Raw genomic sequence first — 24,254 nt, 5'->3', positions numbered from 1 at the left:
TCACATAGCATCAAAATGAAACCGATGGGCTTCTTGCCGCTTTTCTCTATCATCTGCTTTCTGAAAAAAAAATTACAGATTAGTTTATAAATGACAGGAAAATGTCAAGGAAAGACTCATTTCTGAAATAGAAAGTGAATAACAAAAGCTCTCAACAATTAGGCAAAAATGTGGTTTCATTATGTAATAATCTCATGAAGTAATTTTGTAGTTTACAGTCATTATTTTACAATTAGTGCTCCACTAGTTCAAAAAACAATAAATGTTCCTTCCTTACTTTGTTGTATATTTAGTTGAAAGTAGAAGCAAACATTTCAGAATCTGTAAATCCGGAATCATTTCCTCCACTCTTAATACTGAGGTTAATAAATGAATCTAAACTAATTATATTAAAAAACATTATTTTTGGGTTAGCATTTGATTTAGCATATATTTAGAGATCCTCTGCTCCCAGAAAGGAACCATGCTAGGAATTCTGAGGGATTAAAAAACCCCTCAGTTTTGTATGTTGTTCTTAAGGAACTTAAAAGGCTACTGTGAAAAATACTGCATTTCAGGGAAAAAAGTGAAACTACTCTGAGCGATTATTTTTAGCTTGGGATAAGGAAAGGGAAAGTTTTGAAAAGGTAGGATTTATGGAAATGGGGGGAGGGTATCATCCTAAGCTTGGGTAGAACAGGAGCTTAGCCTGGGAGTCTGCAGGGGCCGGGAATAGTGAAAGCAGCTGGTGAGAGACAATGCTGGGAGGTCTAAGTGGAGTCTCGTGGGAGCCTGTGTGATGAAGGGCAGGCCAGGGGCTTACACATGTTAGGTAGTCGGTAGTCAACAGACGTTTTGAACAGTGGAGTGACAAGATTATAACCCTCACTTAATGATAGCAATCTGGCAGCAATGCGCTAAATGAAGCGGGGAGGCGGCGACTGGAATCAGGGAGGCCAGGGAGGACGCAGCAAGGGGCTAACTAAAGCACCGGTAGGCGCACAGAAGCGGGGTCACTGCAGCTTCTTAAGGAGACAGAAATAAGAGGGCAACTGATTCAACTTGTGGGTTAATAAGAAAGAGACAAAGCTTTAGAATTCTAGTTTTGAGGTGTGTCTATTGATCTAGGAAGAGATGCCAGGGGGGACTATTAAAAGTGGGGGGAAGAGACCCACAGAAAGCAGCCAGGTCTGGGCTATTTGAGGTAGGAGCTGAAGTCATGATTTTAGATAAAATTGGTAGAGAAAGTGTAGAAAGGAGGCCTAGAGCACACGCTGATTAGGAAATAGTTGAAAGACAAGTAGACAAAGAGGAAGGAGACAAGCAGCACAGTGCCATGGGAGAGGACACACAAGCACATACATATTTGTATTTAAAACTTCAGTTTTTGCCCCTGTTATCATTATTGTTCTAAACCCACAATGTTTATGCTATACTCAGTCTGAGAAATTAATGAAACTATTTTGCTTTCCTTCATAGGTCTAGAGTTATATAATATTGTAAATTATACTCTGACACTTCTGGACAAAAAGTATGCTGCCTCATACTTTGTTGCCTCACCTTTAAGTGGCAAAATTAAAATGAACTGAATATGCAACTGTCATTGTTTCTGACACATAAAGGAGTCAATTTTTAGAAAGACCACCTATGAACATTTATCATAACAATATGTTCTCTTTTTCATGTGTTAAAAAAGCTGAGATAAAGCAGAAGGTAATTTTAGTCAACAAAAATGACTACAACAGGCATGATAATTCAGAGAAGTAGGTGCAAACAGAGAAAACACTTTTGTGACATAAAGAAACCTTTTGGGGGAATACTGATGGAACCTGGTAGTTATACACTTAATATGTATTTACACAGAAATAGAAATGAGTTCTAGCTAAGTCATGTGATACCTTCTTTTTTACTCCTCAGGAACATTGTATAAAATCTACATTTTTAGACTTTTATTTTCAATTATTATATAAATTAGTTTAGTACAAAGAATACTTGATAGATGAAAAAAAGGTTTATGAGTTTGTTACTTCTCACTAAAACCTTGAAAAACTCATTTAACTTCTCTGTGCTTTAATTCTCTATGGAGGGCCTCCCCGGTGGCGCAGCGGTTGAGCACTGGGTTGCGAAGCTGCCCACGGCCTCTCCGGCGCCGGTTCGATCCCCGGCTGCTCCCCGGCCACCGGAGGAGGGTCCCACATGGCGCGCAGACCTCTCCTGCCGCCCGCTGCTCCCCTCAGCAGTGTACTTCGCTCCTTCTGCCTGTTCTGCTCCCCGCTCCGGCTCTGGTGAATTCTCTCACCCTCCCATGCTTCTGACTGTACCCAGTGCATGTATAAACAAAAACAAACAAACAAATAAATAAATGAATAAATAAATAAAAACATGCCTCTATTAAAAAAAAAAATAATTCTCTATGGAGAGACAGCTGTTGTTCCTGAGGAAAAGTATGCATGGCACTCTCAGTAGATAATGACTAAGGTTAATTAACCAGATCATTATGAAATTTCTTCTAATAAAGAAATTTCTGTAAACATGGTAATTTGGGGGTGATCATTTTATTGCTATTGGACAATATCTAAGTTTTAAAATAGCCTTCTATAGTTTGTATGAATATTTATTTATTTATTTATTTTTTAAAGATATATTTATTTATTTATACAAGCACTGGGTATAGTCAGAAGCGCGGGAGGGTGAGAGAATTCTCCAGAGCCAGAGTGGGGAGCAGAGCAGGCAGAAGGACTGAGGTACACTGCTGAGGGGAGCAGCGGGCGGCAGGAGAGGTCAGCGCGCCATGCGGGACCCTCCTCCAGTGGCCGGGGAGCAGCTGGGGATCGAACCGGCGCTGCAGAGGCTGCGGGCAGCTTCACAACCCAGCGCTCAACCGCTACGCCACCGGGGAGGCCCAAGTTTGTCTGAATATTTAACAGTAGTATCTTAAGGGAATAAAAGAAATCATTAATTAGATGACATTATGGACAGAAATCAAAAAATCAGAAATCTTAGTCATGTGAAAAATGTTTAAAATACAGTGTTTTTAAAGAGAAATATGTGACTACTGTAAATTAACCAAAGTTAATGTTTCATTTAACTGAACAAACCTTTTCCTGCCAATGTAAAATGCCAATTATTGCCAAGATGAAGACACAGACACCGATGAGTGCTATAGCAGTGAGTAGAACAATGTTACTTGGTGTAAGGTACAGTTTGGCACTCCAGCTGCAGGTGAAAACAGAAGAATTAAAATTACACATATTAAATATAATAAAATTCTATTAGACCAAAATGCAAAACTGCTTAATCAGCCAATCCATTCATTAACTCATTCATCTATCTCTTTATTCATTATAAATAAAAGTGAGTCACTTTAGACAGGGCTAAGGATATGGTCGATCCTGAGGGGTTCAGATTTACTCAGAGAATTAAAATAGAATAGAATTTTTGATGAGATGTTTTGATATTTTCCTTTGATCTTGTGAAAGCTATTCTTAAGTAAACTTATGCAAGGTGTTTTAGACAATCTTAGACATTGCACATCTTGATTAACTTGTTGAATTTGAAATCTTGACTTTAAGGCTATATGTTAATGATTTTGATAAGTTTTCTATATCATTTTATTTTTTGATCTGTATTCATAAAAGTACTATGACAACTAAAATCACCATATGTTCAAGTAGGTATAGATAGATGACATGCAAAACTACCATTTCTGTGTTATGTTTAGAGGGCTTACGTTACTACAATGACTCTTACATGAAGACCTCTTATGAAACCACTTTTAGTCTTTCAATGTTAATGGCAATAAACAGATTTAGCATAAATAGGATTAGCTCTTCTTTCTAAAACACTTAATACAGTACTTGTAAACTCTAAAAAGCCTGAAACCAAGGTCTCTATAACGAACTGTGTGGATGGTTACATACAAAGAACTTTTTGTTCTCCCTGAAAATAGATAATAGTTATATTTTCACTTCAAAGTTTAATAAAGGTAAAATCATTCTAATGAATAGCAAGTTGCGATTGACTTATTTTAGGGTAATTAAAATTTACTGACCCCTAAGTTAGCCTTTCGTCAATAAATCTCAAAATACACCTCAAACTAAAATCAATTGTTTATTATGTACATAAATTTGAAAAGAGCATTTGTTGAGAAAGAGTGAGACATGAAAAATATTGAGATAATGGAAGAAAGCTAAAAAACAAATTTTAGAAATTCATAAGAGTAAGTAAACAGGATTAATTATCTGAAGTTATCTATTCTTAATATTTTACCTCATATTTAAAAATTATTTCATGAGAATTTTTGAGTGCACTTTTTAAATAGATTTTAAATAACCAAGAATATAAAAATGTTGGCCAAAAATATTGAATGGAAGGGCAGTTTTTATTTTTATTTTTTAAAGATTTATTTATTTAGGCATACAAGAGCTGGGGTATAGGCCAGAGGTGTGTGTGTGGGGGGGAACTGAGAGGATTCACCAGAGACAGAGTAGGGAACAAAACAGGCAGACTGACTGAAATACACTGCTGAGGGGAGCAGCGGGTGAGTCAGGAAAGTCTGCTGTGCCATGTGGGTTGCTACCTGGCCAGCCGGGGATTGAACTTGTGCTGCAGAGGCTGCAGATAGCTTCAAAGGCTGCATCTTAACCCCTTGCACCACCAGGGAATCCTGGAAGGGCAATTTTTAATTTCTTGCCCAGAAGCATTCTTTTGTATCAATTTCTTGTACACCATTCCAATATATATCTTGTTTTTAAAATAAAAAGCATTGCTTATTATATGAATGCATTTTCCTTTTATTTATTTTTTTTTTGCTTACCACTATTTTAATAGATTATTCTATGTCATGATTTTCCAACATGGTATAGAATTATCATAATTTATGCAGTTTTCTACTCATGATGCAGATTTTCTAGAATTTTTTTTCACATAACACTATCAAACATATGATGTGGACTTATTAGGAAGTCTGAAATCAGACTAAAACTATTTCTATTTATGTTATCTTATTTCAAGCATGATGATGTTATAAAGTTGTTTTCTCTATTAAGTAGCTTGGTTCTAAAGCCAATAAATCCACCATAAAATATATCCAGTGGTGTGCTGATAAACTGGCTCTCTAGAGGAAAAACCCAATCTATGGCATTTGCCAATTTTCATGGTGTAAATTTTCCCATCATGACTGATTTTAATGTGATCTCACTGAACAGAGTTAGAAGGAGATGCATATAATTCTAGCTCATGAAGTAGCATGAGCTGGTTCTAGAAAAGTATTGAACACATCCCATCAAAAAATTTAATAAACAACAACACAACCTGCATTTTGAGAAGAAAAATAACATGCAGGACATCACTAGTTATATATTTGCAGATGCACTATACTGTTTCTCTTTGATTATTTTTTTAAAAAGATTTATTTTTATACAAAAGCTGGGATAACAGGCCAGAGGCGTAGGAGGGTGAGAGGATTCACCAGAGACAGAGTGGGGAGCAAAACAGGCAGACCACAGAAATATACTGCTGAGGGGAACAGCAGGTGTGACAGGAGAGGTCTGTGGCACCATGTGAGATTCTCACCACCAGCTGGGATTGAACCTGCACTGTTGAGGCTGCATGGAGCTCAACCCGCTGAGCCACTGGGGAGGCCCTCTCTTTGATTAACTTTTAAATTAATATCAGGCCAGCCTCAAGAACAAATTGTATTCTTCCAATGAAATTTAATTATTTTTATTTTTAATATTTTTAAAATTAAGGTAACATTGGCTTACAACACTGTATATGATTCAGAAATAAAGGATTCCATTTCCGCAGGTGTATATTACCACACCATGCCCATCACCAAGGCACCCATAGTCTCTTTTCACCTACTTTTTTAAAAAAACAGACTCAAGCTAGTAAAGGAAAATGAACAAAGATAAATTAAGGATTTAGAGTTAAATGCTATATAATTAAAGGAACATTCTGCTAATAAGGATAAAAATAACGGGCCTCCCCGGTGGCGCAGCGGTTGAGCGCTGGGTTGCGAAGCTGCCTGCGGCCTCTGCAGCACCGGTTTGATCCCCGGCTGCTCCCCGGCCACCAGAGGAGGGTCCCACATGGCGCGCAGACCTCTCCTGCCGCCCGCTGCTCCCCTCAGCAGTGTGCTTCGGTCCTTCTGCCTGCTCTGCTCCCCGCTCTGGCTCTGGTGAATTCTCTCACCCTCCCGCGATTCTGACTGTACCCAGTGCTTGTATAAATAAATAAATGAATAAATAAATAAATAAATAAAAATAAATCTTAAAAAAAAAAAAAAGGATAAAAATAACTACTATTCACTGAAAACTTACTGTCTCCCAGCCACTATATTAAACATATTCCATCTTTATCTTTATAGGTAGGTAATGTCATTCATTACAGTGTAGAAGTTGACTGTCAGACTTCTGAATCCCACAGTTACCCAGCAGTATATCTGAGTTTCTAGCCTAGATCTGTTAGACCCCCAAATTTTGTGCCTATTTCTCAAAGCATTTACTAAAAAGACTAATGTTTATTACAATGTTCAGTATCTTAATGTTTTAGAATTTATAAACAGTAAACCTGAAAACCAGTTTCTTTAGTAGAATATGTATAAATCCCTAATTAGTTAACCTGCTGTTTTTCCAATAAGGTTTAATGTATTCTTTAAGAAAAATGTCAGAGATCTTCTATATAGATATGTCTCATCATTTAAGGTGTGATGTAAGCAAATTAAGTGATAGCACATATGGGAACACAACAGGAAGAGAGGTTTTTTTTTTTTTTTGTGGGACCCTCGCTGCCTGCGGCCAGGCAACGAACCCGTGCTGCAGATGCTGCGGGCAGCCCCGCAGCCCCGCAGCCCCGCGCTCAACCGCTGCGCCACCAGGGGATGCCGAGGAAGAGAGAGTTTTTAAAAGATGTAATAGTAGATATGATTTAGATTGACATTATTTTTATCAAATTAAGTTCACCCAAAGACATTACCTTCGAGGAACATTGTGAGGATATGGAATGACAATTAGCTGGGAATTTGGAATGATTGCAGTCCACTCTTGTTTTCGTACAGTCTGGAAAAGGAATTTAAGAATATTTAACAATGAAAAATATCAAAAGATTCTAAGAAATAAAGAACCTCAACATAATAAAGGCCATATATTACAAACCTATAGCTAATATACTATTTAATGGTGAAAAACTGAAACCTTTCCTTGAGGTATCAGGAATAAGATAAGGATGCTCACTATCAGCACTACTTTTTAATTTAGTATTAGATTTAGAGCAATTATGCAACAGGAAATAAATGCAATCTAGGTTGGAAAAGAAGAAGTCAGATATTATTTGAAGATGCTATGATATTATACATAGAAAACACTAAGGAGTCCACCAAAGAGCTATTAGAAACAATAAGTGAATAATTGTAACATACAAAAATCTGCCAGCAACATAAAAAGTCTGTTGCTAGTTATATATATAAATGAGAAGAAAAATTAAGAAAATCATTTCATTCACAATCATTTCAAAAAGAATCAAATACTTAGGAATTAATTGAACAAAGGTGAACAACTTATATATGAAAACTGTAAGATGTTACAAAATGATTCAGATCATGACATAAGGAGATGGAAAGACATTCCATGCTCATGGATGCTCATGGATACTCAAAGTCACTATTCTTCCATAAGTGATATATAGATCTAATGCAATCCCCTTTAAAAATGGTAACAATATTCTTTAAAGAAAATTAGTAGAGAAAACGAATATTAAAAATATTGAAATTTATATAAAAACTTTTATAAAAGACCTTGAATAGCAAAAGCAATCTTGAGAAAAAAGGGAAGAAACAAAGGAATTGTTATTTGACTTTAAAGTATACTAAGAAGCAACAGTAATCAAAACAACATGGTATTAGAATAAAAAACACACATGGATCAATGGAACAGAACCAAAAGCCCAGTAATAAATATGTGTATATATCAACTATTATTTTATGATAAAGGAGCTGTGGTCATACAGTAGGAAGAGGAACATCTCTTTAACAAATGGTGCTGGGAAATCTGGATGGCTACATATAAAAGAATGAAGTTGAATCACTCTCTAACTCATGCACAAAATAAACTGAAAATGGATTGAAGATTTAGATAAAAGATCTGCAGCAATAAAATGTATAGAAGAAAATACTGGTGATACATTTCATGGCATTAATGATAAACATGTTTTGGAGACTTTCCTTTCCATGGCAAGGAAAATAAGAGTAAAAGAAAACAACTTAGATTACCTCAAATTAAAAAGTGAAAGAAAATCTAAGTAGGTTAAGAAGACATTCCACTGAATGGGAGAAAGTATTTACAAATTATACAACCAAAAAAGTGTCCATATCTAAGCATATAAAAAATTACACTTTTTAACAATAAAAACCCCAAAAACCCAATTAGTAAATAGGCAGTAGATCTGAACATGTAATTTACCAATGAAGAAATCCACAAAGCCAATAAATAAATGAAAAAATTTAGGTCAAAAGCACAATGAGGTATTGTTTCATGCTCCTGAAAATGGCGCATATTAAAAAGACCCCCAAATACAAATGCTAGAGAGGATATAAAAGAAGAAACCTATTATAGTGTTGGTGGGAATGTAAACTGGCACGGCCATTTTGAAAAGAGATCTGGATTTATCTGAAGAAAACTAAAATGGGAATACCATATAACCCAACAACCCCACTCTTGGGAATCTATCCAAAGAATATGAAATCATCAATTCAAAAATTGTATGCTCTACAATGTTTGATGAAGCATTATTTTCATAACAAATATATGGGAACAACCTAAGTGTCCAATTATAGTGGACGGGGTCAAGAAGATGTGGTCAGTCCACACAATGGAACACTATCAGCTATAAGGAAAGACAAAATGTTGCCATTTACAGAAAAATAGAAGGGGTTTGAGGCAATTATGACAAAGACAAATATTGGACATTTACATAGTGTACAATTTGACAAAGCAAAATACTTATAAAAATTAGTGGGCAATAATAAATGAAGTGATGTCACTTCATTTGAAATGAAATGTATTCTTTCATTTAAGGTATAAAATTATATGCAGCTGTACATATAATTCTGTCTCTATATAAAAGCAAGAATTATTTATTTTTACAATAAGAACACTCAAACAGAGAATCCAATTTATACAGTGATTAAAAAAGTAAGAAACAAACTTACTTTTTGACTGAAATCCTAGGTATGGATTAAGCTACATTTACATATAGAAAGCCCAAATAGACTTTCTGTGCTCTGTTGGCAGACTTAAAATATTTTTTCATGTTAGTATGTTAGATGGTGAAAATGATAAGAGGAAAAAACAGGAAAGAGAAATAGGAAGTTGTGAGATTTATGGGAGAGGTGGCAGGAAACTACTTTCAAATTATGAAGTGCTATGTGTAAAAAAAGCTTAGATCAATTATTTTATTTAAAGGGAATAAAAATGTTTGAACCATTTGAATGTCAAATATTAAAACACAGATTAGTTGTAAAAAAATAAATTTTTACTTACCTTCTCTCCGGATGGACGGGGAATACCAACATAAAGATGGTCAAGAAAATTTGCACTTCGACCTAACCCAAGTACATTGTATGGCAGTTGAAGAGCTAAATGTGCTGACTGGCTGAGTTGTCCAGCTACATATATTAAAAAAAAAAAAAAAAAAGACAGTCTTTGGAAACAATATTCTTATCACATGTTAAAATGATGAAATGTTAAAAGTTTAGGTGTTAGAACTTACTTTTTAAGAATAAAAATGTGAAATGAAATGTTCATTAATAGTAATGATTTACTTTTAAAAGAAATGTTGCCTTTCTGAGATATTATTCACACACCATAAATATTACCCATTTAAAGAGTATAGTTAAATGGCTCCGAGTATGTGCAAAGAGTTGTTTTGACATAGCCACAATAATGTTTTAGAATATGTCATCACCCTAATGAGAAACTGTACTATTAGCAGTTACTTCTATTTCTGTTTTTGTTTATCTGGTAATGGCTAATAATTTTCATTCTGAGGGACACCTTTGCCACATACAGTATTTTGGATCAACAGATATTTTTTCTTTCAGTATCATCCCATTGCTTCTTGCCTCTATGGTTTCTGATGAGAAATCAACTGTTATCTTGAGACTCTCTTGTATGTGATGTGTTGCATCTTTTTGCTTTCAAGAGTCTCTTTGTTTTTTGATAGTTTGGCTGTGTCTCAGTGTGGGTCTCACTGAGTTTATTCTACTTGAGATTCACTGAACTTTTCACATTAATTATGCAGATTAATGTTTTTTATTAAATTTTGGTGGTATCAGCCAATATTTGTTCAGATACTTATTCTGCCCTTTTCATCCTCTCTTTCCCATCTAAGACTCCTCTTATGCATGATGGGCTCCACAGGTCTCTGAGGTTGTTCATTTTTCTTTTGTCTTTCTGAAACCAGATTGTATTGATCTTCCTGTCCAATTTAGATGACTTTGATTACTTTTTCTGGTCTATTTGCTATGTCTAGGAATTCCGGTCACAGTTGAATAGCAGTAGTGAAAGTGGATATACTTTTATTTTTCTTTATTTTATAGAGTATACTTTACACATAATTCTGATTGTTAATACCATTGTAAAGTAGGTTATGCTATAACTTAATATCTATAGTTACGTAACAAGGCAGTACAGGAGATGAATTCCATTGTAATAACTCCCATGCAATCTGTTTTTAGGCAAGATATTGAAGTCAGGTTCATTATTTAAAGTGCTGGATGTGAACTCTATCACAGCTTTAGCTTCATATGCATATATGCTGGCATAAAAGGCAGGAAGAGCAAAAAGGAAAATTCACTAACTGAAGAAAAAGAATTCACTGAAATTTTATCTTTCTTGGTGTGTGCTTGTGTCTGTGTGTGTTTCACTTTGAGATAAAAGAACACTGAATTTCATCTCCTTGCAAGGCCACAAAGAAATTTCATCTACTGGTAATGTTTGCAATTCATCTGGACCTGCCCTGGTTTGAGGAAAATTAACATCTCCATAAAAATGAGATAAAAGGACACATTCAAATAGCAAATATTTTACGTAACTTTAGAGAAAACCATGGCTTTTCTTGGGAGAGAAATCTGTTCACAGCTTTGAAACACTACTGCATTGAGATTGCAGCTGCATGCTGGGAAACGAGCAGCTGCACAGGCTGGGCTTCTAGGTGCCGGGTGCTCAGCCCCCAGCATTGTATGGGTGCTGGAAACTAGACTTTTGGAGGACATCATAATGTAGCACATGTAGATGGTGAACTAGAATGCTGTCCACCTGAAATCTATATAATGTTAGAGACCATTTAGTGCTTTGATAAAAATTTTAAAAAACAAAACAAAACAAACTACGCTGACATTAATAAAAATGGAGGTGAAGAACACCAAAAGAGGACAAAATATAAAAACTAAATAAAAAACCTTCAGTAAGCAATAATAAAAGAATTGGTGGCTACTGAATGCTTATTATGTGCCAAAAACTGTGCTAAGTACTATTATTTATGTTATTAATTAACAATAATTATTATCTTCACTTTACATGGGGAAATTGAGAGATTAAGCCACTTCACCAAAAAATTAAAATGTAGTGCTGGGATTTTACTTTTGGCAACTTAATTCCAATCCAGCACCCTTTGTCACTCCCTGTGGTCTTGTTTTCAGTTGAAAAAGAAGTATAATATTTGTCTTATTGCTGTATGAACAGGACACTGAATGATATAAAATAACCCCCTGCAAACCATTTGTTCATTTCTTTTACTGCTTGCCTTTCTATAATATTTGTGGGCTACTAGTATATGATCTGGAAATCTGTAACATTTTATACATAGTCATTCCAGTCACCATGGCATTTACTAGATTTTGTAATACAGGCTCTGGGGCGATAATTCATGATTGTGGCCCACTGAGTGTTGGGCCCTATGTTTCTGTTCTATATGTAAAGCCCGGGCTAATATGCAAGTATTTTGAGAGAGGAGGCTGGCTAATTTTTTTGATCTTCTGTTATAGGCACCAAATCGATGAGGAAAGGTTAGTCTAATTATATCAACGTAGCTTATGATCATAAAAAAGAAAATACTCTGGATATAGACGAACTCTTGACTTACACTAGAGTAGTTAGCTTATTCTATAGATATTAAGCAGCTAGACCAGGCACTCTGTTGACCGTAGCAGCACTTTAATCAATGTCATCAAATCATAAATCAAAGACATGCTAATTTAATGTCACTATATAAATATTTGTTTTTTAATAACCCTGCTTAGCAATCAGCTCAAAATAAGAAATAGACTGTCTTTATAGAAAGACAAAATGCATGTAGAGGAAGTGGTTAATACTTTTTAAAAGTAATTTGTATTAACTAGGTAGTCTAGAATATGGATCCAGAAAGAAAGATCCTGCATTATTCTAAGTGAACCGTATATGGAGATTTGTGAGACAACTTGCTCAAATGCCAAATTCCTGGTTATCAGAAGAGGGACTATAGTTTTTATGGAAAACTGTCCACCCAGGGCTCCTGGAAAACATCTTACAACTATGATTAGCCTTGTTTCCTTGGGAGTTGATGGGTAGCCCACTGATACTTTACTGTTATTTCTTTTGAATATTTTGAATTATGTTTGAACTCAGCTTCTCTATAACTGACAAGGACAAAGTGATGAAATATATGGTAGAGCTCCTCCCAGTCTGAAAATAAGTCCATGAAAGAAGGTGCTTACATGCGTCCGGTCCAGTGACTTACTTATTTTTATACCTATTCCCCGTGCACAGCATCGTGGTCACAGATAAGAGGCACTTGGAAAATGTCTGTAGTACTAAACTGAAGTTTTGGTAGTAAATAATAAAGCTTAATTTGTACGTGTTTAACTTTGGTTTTCCTTGAAGTATTAAAATATGCTCTATATCAATGATTACTACCAGTGGGCTTTGAACAATAGCATGATATCAGTTTAAAGAAGGGAACTTGAACAAATGTATTTCTTACCACAGGATACTCATGATGTAGTATTAAGGAAAGCAAATAGGATTTGAATACCAAAGGTGGTATTCAAACACTGGTCTGTTTGATCTTTAGATAGCCCACTGTCCTCCCTCTCTAAGCGTTAATTTGTTTATTCATTCACCTAAACATATATTGGATATACACTATATACCCTTTATAAAGAGATGAAAAAGACCACCTGGTCCTAGAGATTCTTAAAGAAAGTAAAACAGAAAAATATAACTGAATATTTCTTCACCTATAAAATTAGAATTACAATATCACCCAGGCATAATTTTGGCAAGGCAATTGATTACAATAGTGCTTAACTTTTAATGTATTTGATAGTCATTTGAAAATGGAAAAACACTATATTTTAATTATCATATAATCATTAGTCATATGGTCTTTTTTTCCCTTAGGTTTAATTTCAACTTGCTATTTATTCTTAAAAAATAATGTAACACCAATTTCTCATGGTAGTTTTTTCTAATTTTTCTTTTGAAATCAATCAGGAAGCTTGAACCCTGATTCAAGTTTTATCTGTAAACTTGTTTCCCAGCTACAGATTTAAAGGTGTGATTTTATTTTTTTGTCAAATTATATATAATTCACATGCAACAGAGGGTATTACTTTGAAGTCTATGACTCAGTGCTTTTTAGTAATTTACAAGGTTGTACAACTGTCACCACTGATTCCAGGATACTTCATCACCTCAAAAGGACCCTGTACTAGCAGTGATTAGCAGTCATTTCCCATTTCTTCCTCTCCCCAATTTCTGGAAATCCCTCAGTTCCTTTCTACCTTTATGGATTTGCCTATTTGGGATATTTTATATAAATTGAAACATATAATATGCAGCCTTTTGTGTCTGGCTTATTTACTTGAAATGTTTACAAGGTTCATCCAAATTAAAATATTTCATCTTTTTATCACTGGATAAAAAAAAATATATGTATATATATTCAAGTTTTATCTGTTATATATAGAAATATATACATATAGAATAGAAATATATATAGAATATATATAGAATAGAAATATATACAGATAAAACTTGAATATATACATATATACATTTTATCCAATGATACAGATCTCTATATCGCCATTCGTTAGCATTTTATCCATTCATTAGCTGATGGACAATGGTTCATACACACTTTTTAGTATTATGAATAATGTTGCTATGATATTCATGTACCAGTTTTTATGTAACATATATTCTTGATGTTCTTGGGAATACATCTAGCAGTGGGATTAATGAATGGTTCATTCCTCTCTCCGGAATCAAGTAGTGTGACTTTGATAGCTGTTCTTCTATTGCTTAATGCGCATAAGCACTTAATGAAGGAATGATAAGTCATTTCCATTGCATGTGAAAAATAATGCAAAGGGAAACAATAAAATAAATCCACAACTCTCATAAAGCCAAATTGCATTGCCTGTGGAGGTCTAATTTAATGGCTAGTGCTCCTGTAAAGAATTGCATTAGGAAGGTAAATTTTTCTCAGGTTATGTACAATTATGTTTCAGCAGGATTTAATCTCTGGATTAAAAAAAAATAAACTCTGGTTTCCAAAGTGGATGATGTGGTATAAATGATCTAATTGGGAAAGCCTGGCTTATGCTTTAGTGTATTCCATTTGCCATGATGAAGAGCTATACTTCTCTGAGGGACAAACCAATGGGTTACAGCAAAGCTATAAGCTCTGATCATTAGTAGTTACAAAAAGCACAGGAGGAAAAAACTGCCTAGTTCTGAGACTAGGAAATAAGACACATAGTTACTTAATAAACTAAAGGTGAGAAGAGGATGTTTCAGTCCCAAATAGCAAAATAGGCTATTTTTACTGAAACGTGATTTTAAAATAAATGCTCATTAGACTAGGTCGCTGTCACATGTTAGTCAACTTGCAGAGACCTGGAGGCAATTGCTTTGCTATCAATAGAAATAAAACACAAAAATACCATATACTTTTTCCTTTACCAAAATAATTTCTTTCATAGACACCTTCTTCCTAGAGAACATAAAAGATGTGACTGTCAGTAAGCAAGTTCTTTTAAACTCCCAAGTTCTCACCTTCTGCTCTCCTATATTTCTTTCCCTTTCCTGTCTACTTAAGTCTGCGCTGCCCTAACACACTTTTTCATCAGTGTTGACAGGTCTATCTCTGTAAATTCTTTCATATTTGGTTTTTACACAAAACAGAATGTATTTCCTTTTAGTGGGTATGAAACAGTACAAAACAGTACAAAAGAAGGTCAAAGAGCTCCAGAGGGGTATTAAGGGACAGTGATCAGGGTTGGGGGACAGTTCACTGTCAGCGGGCTCTCACCTGCACTCACAACTGCAAGACCACTCAGGTTCAGGGTCCAGCAACAACAGGGTTTATTTAACAAAGATGAGATTGGGGAAAATGAAAGAGGTTTTGAGGCCACAAGTGGTTGGTTATCTCATTCTAGATAGTGTCCCCAATATTTTGAAGTCCCAAACAAAGGCCACTTATGGAAGAAGAGATGTCATGCAGCCCACCAGCAGCAGCCTGAAGGCTGGGCCTGATGAGGGACCAGACAGTGAGAAACTCAAAGGCACCAGGAGATGGTGCCAGAGAACCAGAGGCTGTGATTAGCTCATTGAGATTCTGGGCAGAGTCCATAGGTGCTCCTTGCAGGCCATGTCAGAGGCAGGGCTGGAGGCAGGTGCAGTGGCTGAGTCTACAAAGGCCTATGGAGATGTGGAAGTCCAGAGGTCTGGAAATCTTTAAGTCCATGGAGGTCTGTTGAATACCATAGAGGTGCCTGATGCTTCTCCTTCAGAGGTCATCTGCTGAATCCTTCTTCAAAGATGGTTGACAAATGCTTCCTTTTTGAAGGCTGGAAACAGGGTCCTTCTTTCTTTGCAGGCTGGGAGCAGAAGTCTTCTTTGAAGGTGGTCTAACAAATGCTTCTTCTATCCTTGGAGGCTAGTTTCAGACTGAACCAAGTTGGCTCTTGCTTCAGGGTCCCACCCTACAAGTTGGATTGGATCATCTTCAATCCTAAGCATGTGATTAGACTGTTCATCACTAGTCAGTCTGTTTTCCATTTGTCTATCTAAATAATTAACTAATGAATGATTGAACCTGTCTCTAGAGTGGAGTCTTAAGAAAGAAGTAGGATTCCATATTATCTACAACATTTTCCAGGAATTTGCTGTTCTATATAACTAGGATACTAGAGATTTTCCTCCATATATTTAAGGAAATATTCAAAGATATTATAGCAATCAAGGTGTTTTTTGATTGTCAAATTACTGTCTCTTAGTTTTGCTTCTAAATAAAGTAATATTTCCTGTATTTTGACTTTTCTTATGCTGCTTTGCATTTCTTTGTGGTCATTTCTTCTGATCCATATCGTACCAATCCTTCCAATGAAGACTTCCTTCACAAAGTGATTTAAGGAGATATTTAAAAATATATATGTCTAGTTCTTGATGGTAGTAACTACATCCAGAAATTATTTAGTCTCCTGAGAAATCTTTCATTAGGGTTTATCATGTTATTACTTTTGGTTTTCTTTCTCCAAATAAATGGCAGGTTTTTTTGAGAATAATGAAAATATTTTGTACTTCTTGTTTTTAGATGTTCAATAAATATTTTAAGGTAATGATAACAGAAATAAATCTTTTCAGAGCAAACCACTATCATAGTGGTGTTTACTGTCCACATGCATAGTCTCCACCAATTTTATTGCAACTGAAAAAAAATAGCTAATGAGAAAACCCTAGTTAATATGAACTACTTTTATGCCTGAAACATATTTAACATAAAATAGTACATATTTTTCTTTACGTGTTTTCCATGTAGACTACATTTTCCCATTTTAATTGCTAAAATAATTTCTATTGTTAATGAAATGCTATTAATCATTTTTCTCAATTAATTTAGGAGTCAACCATGAGTATCAATGGGTAGGAATACGATATAAAGGCACTTGTTTTTTCATCCTAGGTGATTTGCTAGAAGTTGTACTACGATCTTAGTAATCTTTTTTATTTTACTAAGTCAAAGTAATTATATGGGAATGATGATGTTAAAACATTCAGTTCTGAAAATATACCACAGAAAATAAACCAGTTGCATTTTTTTAAAAAGATTTATTTATTTATTTATACAAGCACTGGGTACAGTCAGAAGTGCGGGAGGGTGAGAGAATTCACCAGAGCCAGAGCAGGGAACAGAACAGGCAGACTGATGAAGTACACTGCTGAGGGGAGCAGTGGGCGAGTCAGGAGAGGTCTGTTGTGCCATGTGGGACCCTTGCCTGTGGCCGGGGATCAAACTGGCACTGCAGAGGCCGCGGGCAGCTTCGCAACCCAGCGCTCAACTGCTGCGCCACCCGGGGAGGCCCATAAACCAGTTGCATTTTTAGTTACCGGTCCTAATAAAGTGAATTAAAGTTTAACTCACTGTAATCCAAAACATACCATCTCACAATTAAGTACTATAAAACCTATTGCTCATTAATCAGAAATTCCTTCATTTTCAGTTCTATGATACACTATTCTTGGACATTACCATGTCCCCCTTTCACACACATGAGAATCACACTGCCAACTTTCCCAGTTCTCCAGCTTGTAGATGGCAGATTGTGGGATTTCTCTCTATGTGTATACGCACATGCACACACACACATGCGTGCACACACAGAGTCATGCATTACTTAGCTATGTTTAGTCAATAACATACATGACAGTGGTCCCAATGGGCTAAATATTTAGCCTAGGTGCATAGCAGGCTATACCATCTAGGTTTGGGTAATTATACTTTGTCATTTGCATAATGAGAAAATCACCTAATGACACATTTCTCAGAATTATCTTTGTTGTTAAGTGATGCATGGCTACAGAATTCCTATTCACTCTGTTTCTCTTCAGAACCCTAATGAATCAATAAACAGCTGTCTGGTAACACTGCATAAATTAATTTTCACTAGGCAGATGACTATTTTTATTTCATAAGTTTAGAAAGTGAAATATGTTATATAAATCAAGGCTGCTAAGAGTAAGGTCAAGATACTTTAAAAAAGAATTTTGGGATATTGATTCAACAGCGCTATGCTGATAACTGTAGAATAGATTGTGTTTCAAGTAAGGTGAGGATGAACAAGTCTGAGGTTGTCTCTGTAACACCCAAGCTCCTCTTCCCCCCACCCCACATCTGCCACTGCCACTCTCTTGATTGAGAACTTAAATCTTGTAGCAACAAGAACTGGCAAAGTTAAAGTTGGAGGTATAAAACTTACAGGCGAGAAAGTTTTCCCATTAATTTTTCTTCTGGATCAGAATCACTCAGGCTGAACTTTCCTCTTTGCTAAACTACTACAGCAGATGAATGTTTCCCTGTTGCTTCTGTGAAGTGTAACTGAAAAACTTGAACACTTAAATGGAGAGACCATGTCTAGAGACATTTTTGATTGTCATGATAGAGCTGTCACTGGCATTCTATAATAAACAGAACAATACACACCAAAATTTATCTGGCCCAAAATGTCAGTAATGCTTATTTGAGAAATCTTGATACAGACTATAAAACTCACAAAATTATAAAACTCATGAATATGCAGTTATGATTCTAAACTTCTGTGAATATTTGGATTCCATGCCCTCTTTCTATTACCTTATGTAAATAGTAACATTATTTGCCAAGTATTTTATGGTGCTGCAAGCTGAGAGATGAATTAGGAAAAGATTTGAAAGTTGAGGAGCTTATATTTTAAAGGGAAAATAAGGACAGGCACATCTAGATGGTTCTGGGCTCATTTTCTCCTACCTTTTAATCGCAAGGAACTGGCTCAGCAAGTCTGACTTAGATAATAAAGGAACAGGCTAATAGAGAGGCTCTTCCTTTCTAACAGGTCATTTCCCTTAACTAAGAGGCTTTCTCTTCATCTTGATAGTACACATTTTCTTCCAAATATCCATATAAAATTTAGGCTGTTATAAAGGATCTGGACATTTTATCTTCTAGAGAAGCACTTTCCTGGTGCATCCCACTACAGTTGATTCAAGTGTTCCTGACTGCAAGAGAGAGAGAGGGGCAGGGACTCTGGGCATTCTATCATTTGCTACCTGTCAATGCTCATTAAGGCTTATTTTACTTTACACTACTTGGCACAAGTCCTGACTATGTGCATACTTTCTTTGCATAAGTCAGACAAGTAGAGAAGCAATTCAAAGAGCTATAATAGAAATATAAACAAATATAGGCAAAACTAGAAGCTTTCAAGTGCAAAAAGTATTTCTGTAGCTAAGTTACTGAATTTATTATCTGCAGGAGCATTTAGGGGGGGGGATAATGATGATAATAATGATAAGTACTTTAGAAATTACTCTGAACTTGTAAAGTCACATAGTTTTACAGTGACTGCTGGAGTGATTAAGAAGACTAAATGACTCAAAGACTTTCAGTTTGTAAGGCAACAAATTAGTTGTTTTGAAGTTTCTGTGATGGCAGCTGGGTGAGTAAGGGTGAATCTTTGGCATTGTTAGAGTAAGTGTGGTTCAAATGATTTTGCCATAATAAGTGGACAATTTATTGGGAATAAAAAGGCTAATTATTTATGTGTTAAACTTATGTTTTTAAAAAGGTATGTAAAAATGAACCTTGTATATTTTCTTAGGGCTTTTTATTTTTAACTGTAGTAAAATACACATATCAAAATTAACAATCTGTGATGTTAATTTTATCGGTCAATTTACTAGGCTGGATGCCCAGACTGTTAGTAAAACATTATTTCAAGGTGTGTCTGTGAAGCTGTTTCAACTAAGTAACAAGGTTTGCCCTCTCCAGTGCAGGAGGGCATAATTCAATCCTTACAGAGACTGAATAAACTGAGGGGGTGGGGGGTGTTCGGGGAGAATTTGCTTTCTGCTTTAAGCGGGAGATTCATTTTTCCTTGCCCTAAGATACTAGCTCTCATGGTTTTTAGGGACTTTGGATAGACAGCTTTCCTGGTTTTCCAGCTTGCAGTCTGTATACACACACACACACACACATACACACAGAGTCATGTATCACTTAACAATGTTTATAGTCAATAATCAATAACGTATGTGGTCTCAATAGGTTATGCAATATAGCCTAGGTATGCTAAACCACCTAGGCTTGTGTGAGTATACTCTGATATTTGCACAATGATAAAATTGCCAAATGACACATTTCTCAGAACATATTCCCTGTCAAGGGAGGTATGACTATATATATATATATATGTTTTATATATATATATATATATATACACACACACATATATATATATAACTCCTACCAGTTCTATTTCTCTGCAGAACCCTAATACACCATTTCATCCATTTTTAAGTGTATACTTGAATAGTTTTAAGTACTTTCAATGTTGTGCAGCCATCACTTCTATTAATCTTTAGAAATCTTCATCTTGTAAAACTGAAACACTGTACCCATTAAACATTAACTCCCATTCCACCAGTCCCTGGCAATGGCCATTCTACTTTTTGTATCTGTGAATTTGACTACTGTAGATACTTCATATAAGTGGAGTCATGCAATATTTGTTCTTTGGTGACTGATTTTACTAAGCATAATGTCCTGAAGACTAATGCATTATTATAGCATATGTCAGAATTTCATTCCTTTTTAAGGCTGAATAGTATTCCACTTTAGGTCTAGTCCTCATTTTGTTTATCTATTCATCTGTCAGTGGACATTTGGTTGCCTCCATCTTTTGTCTGTTGTGATTAATGCTGAATGAATGTACAAATAGCTTGTGGAGTATTTGCTTTTAATTATTTTTGGATATATACCCAGGAGTGAAGTTGGTAGATCATATGGTAATTTTATGGTTCAGACTACTATAACTCTTTAGACTGATATAACAAAATACTGTAGACTGGGTAGATATAAACAACAGAAATTTATTTCTCACAGTTCTGGAGACTGGGAGGTTCAAGATCAAGATACCAGCATGGCTGTGTTCTGGTGAGGGCCTTGGTTCATAGCCTTTTCATTGTGTCCTAACATGGTGGAAGGGGTGATGGAACTCTCTAAATCCTCTATTATAACGACATAAGTTCCATTCATGAGGACAAAGCCCTCATGACTTAATTACTTCCCAAAGGTCATATTACCTAATATCATCACACTGGGCATTAGGATTTCAACATACTTATTTTTGAGAGACACAAAACATTCAACCTATAGCAAGCAAATATATAAGCTTTCTAATTTCTCCATATTCTTGCTCACACTTGCTACTTTCTGTTTTTTGGATAGTGTTCATCCTAATGGGAGTGAGGTGGAAATTCACTGTGGCTTTGATCTGTATTACCCTAATGATCATTAATGCTGAGCACCTTTTCATGTATTTATTAATGATTGGTATATCTTCTTTGAGGATTACCAATTCAAGTCCTATGCCTTTTTCTAACCAGTGTAACTGAGCACCCCTATATGATCTAAGATTTTGTTTGAGGCAATGCCTGTATATCAGTGCTTTCCTATTGTTTCATTTAATCATCACAAGTGCAAAGCAGCCTTTAAAACAACGATTCATTCATAGGGTAGAGTTTGAAAAGAATATTAGGAGAATATTATAAAAAATTAATGTATCAGATGGAACAACAGACATTTAAAAATTTATTTAAAAGGTTTTAATCTGTATATTTTTGTTTATATTCTCCAAATTATGTTTATTGAGGTAAAGTAGTTTACATCTTTGTATCTGCTCTGGGAGTTATAGGTTCAAACTTCATATCCTGCCCACCATCAGTGCCCAGTCTTCCACCATATTCTCTTGCAGTCCTATCCTTCCTCACTCCCACCCTACCACCTTCTCCCTCTGGTTGCCTCAGTTTTGCAGTCAAATGTTAAGATTTTATTATTGGCATGGTTTTGACTGACCTTTTATCATGTTCTCTATATTCTATATGTAAATAAGTCCATCCTATATTTGTCTTTCTCTTTCTGACTTGTTTCACTTAGTATTATTTTTCCAGTACCATCCATGTTGTCATAAATGGCAGTTCATATTTTATAGCTGGGTAGATTCCATTGTACACATACAACATATTTTTCTGATTCACTCCTCTGTCCTTTGGCACTTAGGTTGTTTCAATAACTGAGTTATATTAAATAGGGTGGCAATGAACATAGCAGTACATCTATCCCTTAGAATTAATGTTTCTGTATTCTTCAGTTAGATATCTAGGAATGGACTTTCTGGGTCATATGGTGGTCCATTTTTAATCTTTTGAGAAACCTCCATACAATTTTCCATAGAGGCTGGCCCAGGCTACATGACCACAACAGCATTCCTTTTTCTCTACATCCTTGCCAGCATTTGTTATTTCCAGTCTTTTAATGAGGACCATTTACATGGGAATGAGATAGTATCTCATTGTGGTTTTGATTTGCATTTCTCTGATCATAAGTAATGATGAAAGTTCTCTAATCTGAAAACTATGCCTGAATTTGCAATATGGTTGAATAACCTTCTTTTTCTGGTTTTAATGATAAGAAATCGTTCACACCAGTCTTATCTCCTTTCCTAAACTACTCAAATATATTAAATAGTATCTTTCTTGGTGAAATAGTTTATCTCCTATAAATGAACACCCAATTTTATCTCATCCATGAAATTATTCAGTTATCACTAAAAGAGATTACTAAAATAGCTATTGATTAAATTATGAGTACTTCCTGTTAGCTAGTTTAATATAGACGAGTAACAAAAGCCTCATATAAACATTTGGTGGGAACATTCTTTGGTATTCAGTGTTCAGTATTCAGCCCAAACTAGTATCATTTTCTAACCTTTGAATATAAGTATGCTATTTCTGCATTGCACAATAAAACTGCCAATACTAAAAAGTTTTAAAAAGTAGCTTTGCTTAGAAATAAACAGAAGGAGAAAGATAAATATTGGATAGTATTCCTTATTTGTGGAATACAAAGAAGCCAATCAAAGGGTCAAAGCAGACATTGAACCAACCCTTGAAAATTGACCATAGCTCTGAGGCCACCAGAGGGGCAGTACGAGGGGGAGGGTTGAGAATGGGGATGGGGGGAGACAACAGTGGACTGTGATGGAGGACTTAAGGGTGCTTTGGTGGTGGGAGAGCTAAGGTGACCACACCTGAGGGGAGAAATCCTATACTGTCAATGACACATTTAACAAAAAAAAAAAACTTCGTATATTTTTATTGTAAATATGGTCAAGTTCTTTGATTACAATGAATTTAATTATAGTCTAATTTGAAACATAACTCCTTTGGTTTTAAATGAATAATGTTAAGAAATATCTATCTTTTAGGGTGAATTTATTATCTTTACAATGCATTAGGAAAATGGACATCTACTTTATTACTGAATCAAGGAAGAAAGAAATGCATGAGCAGAAATACCAGGATCTTAACTTTTACTTATTGTACTGGGGACATCTCTTCTCTTCCTTATGATCTATCTATATATAGTATTTTAATGCAGATTTATTTTTATGTACATAAATATAAAAAAAACTTTATGTAGTTCATACAGTTGACAGGGAATTTCACATCTAGTACTATAAAGGAGACTCTTCATGGAGAATGTTTAACATAGTGCTGGGATAGAGTAAAGTACTAACCAATATTGGTCATTATTACTTAGGAATTGTCCTCTAGTACTAGATCACAAAAGATACTGATGAATTCACTTAGGAACAAACATCAAGCAATGTGTTAGAAACATTGGGTCCTAGAGTCTTTTATTATTATTCAACTACTAAATAAACAGGATTAGCAACACCCCTCCTCACCCAGAACTGTATGCATTATTTAAGTGTTGTTTCTGAATAGTTATGAAAAATAGATCATGAAATACAAAAATAATAAGCCTAAAGCAATACAAAAGAAACATAAGAAACATCATAAAACAACACTTTGTGTTTTTTAAATTAGAGTCATCATTTCACTCTACACAATTACAATGGTTTAAGCAGAAATGAAACAAAGATTGTTAGGATAATTTCCTCATTTTAGGATTCCCCAAGCTCTTTATGAGATGACATTTAAAAATATTAGAGTAGTGTTAATGTGAAGGTTTTGCAGGTAGATTATCCTGAGTTTAAATGTACCTCTACTAGTTACCTGTTGAATACTACAGTTAAATTACTTAAATTCTCAGAGTGTAAGTTTCCTCAGCTGTAGAATGAGGGCTACCTTGCAGTGAATCTGAAACTGGATCCCCATGGCACAGGGCCGGGG

At 35.2% G+C, this 24,254-nt stretch overlaps 1 protein-coding gene across 1 annotated transcript in view; it reads right to left on the bottom strand.

Moving 5' to 3' along the window:
• The window catches only part of ITFG1 (integrin alpha FG-GAP repeat containing 1), a gene marked incomplete at its 3' end in the record, with an annotated part of 219,716 nt that continues 195,462 nt past the window's right edge, over positions 1-24,254 (bottom strand). The window contains exons 15-18 of the mRNA XM_084257596.1: positions 9,519-9,643; positions 6,958-7,040; positions 3,078-3,195; positions 1-60 (exon numbers count right to left, since the gene is read on the bottom strand). Coding sequence (XP_084113722.1) covers positions 1-60; positions 3,078-3,195; positions 6,958-7,040; positions 9,519-9,643 — 386 coding nt within the window. The remainder of the gene's footprint in view (positions 61-3,077; positions 3,196-6,957; positions 7,041-9,518; positions 9,644-24,254) is intronic.

This window comes from Talpa europaea (genome assembly GCF_964194135.1).
Source record: "Talpa europaea genome assembly, chromosome: 16".
Lineage (NCBI taxonomy): Eukaryota > Metazoa > Chordata > Mammalia > Eulipotyphla > Talpidae > Talpa > Talpa europaea.
Note: the sequence above shows the minus strand (reverse complement) of the source record. Positions and strands in the feature narration are given on the sequence as shown.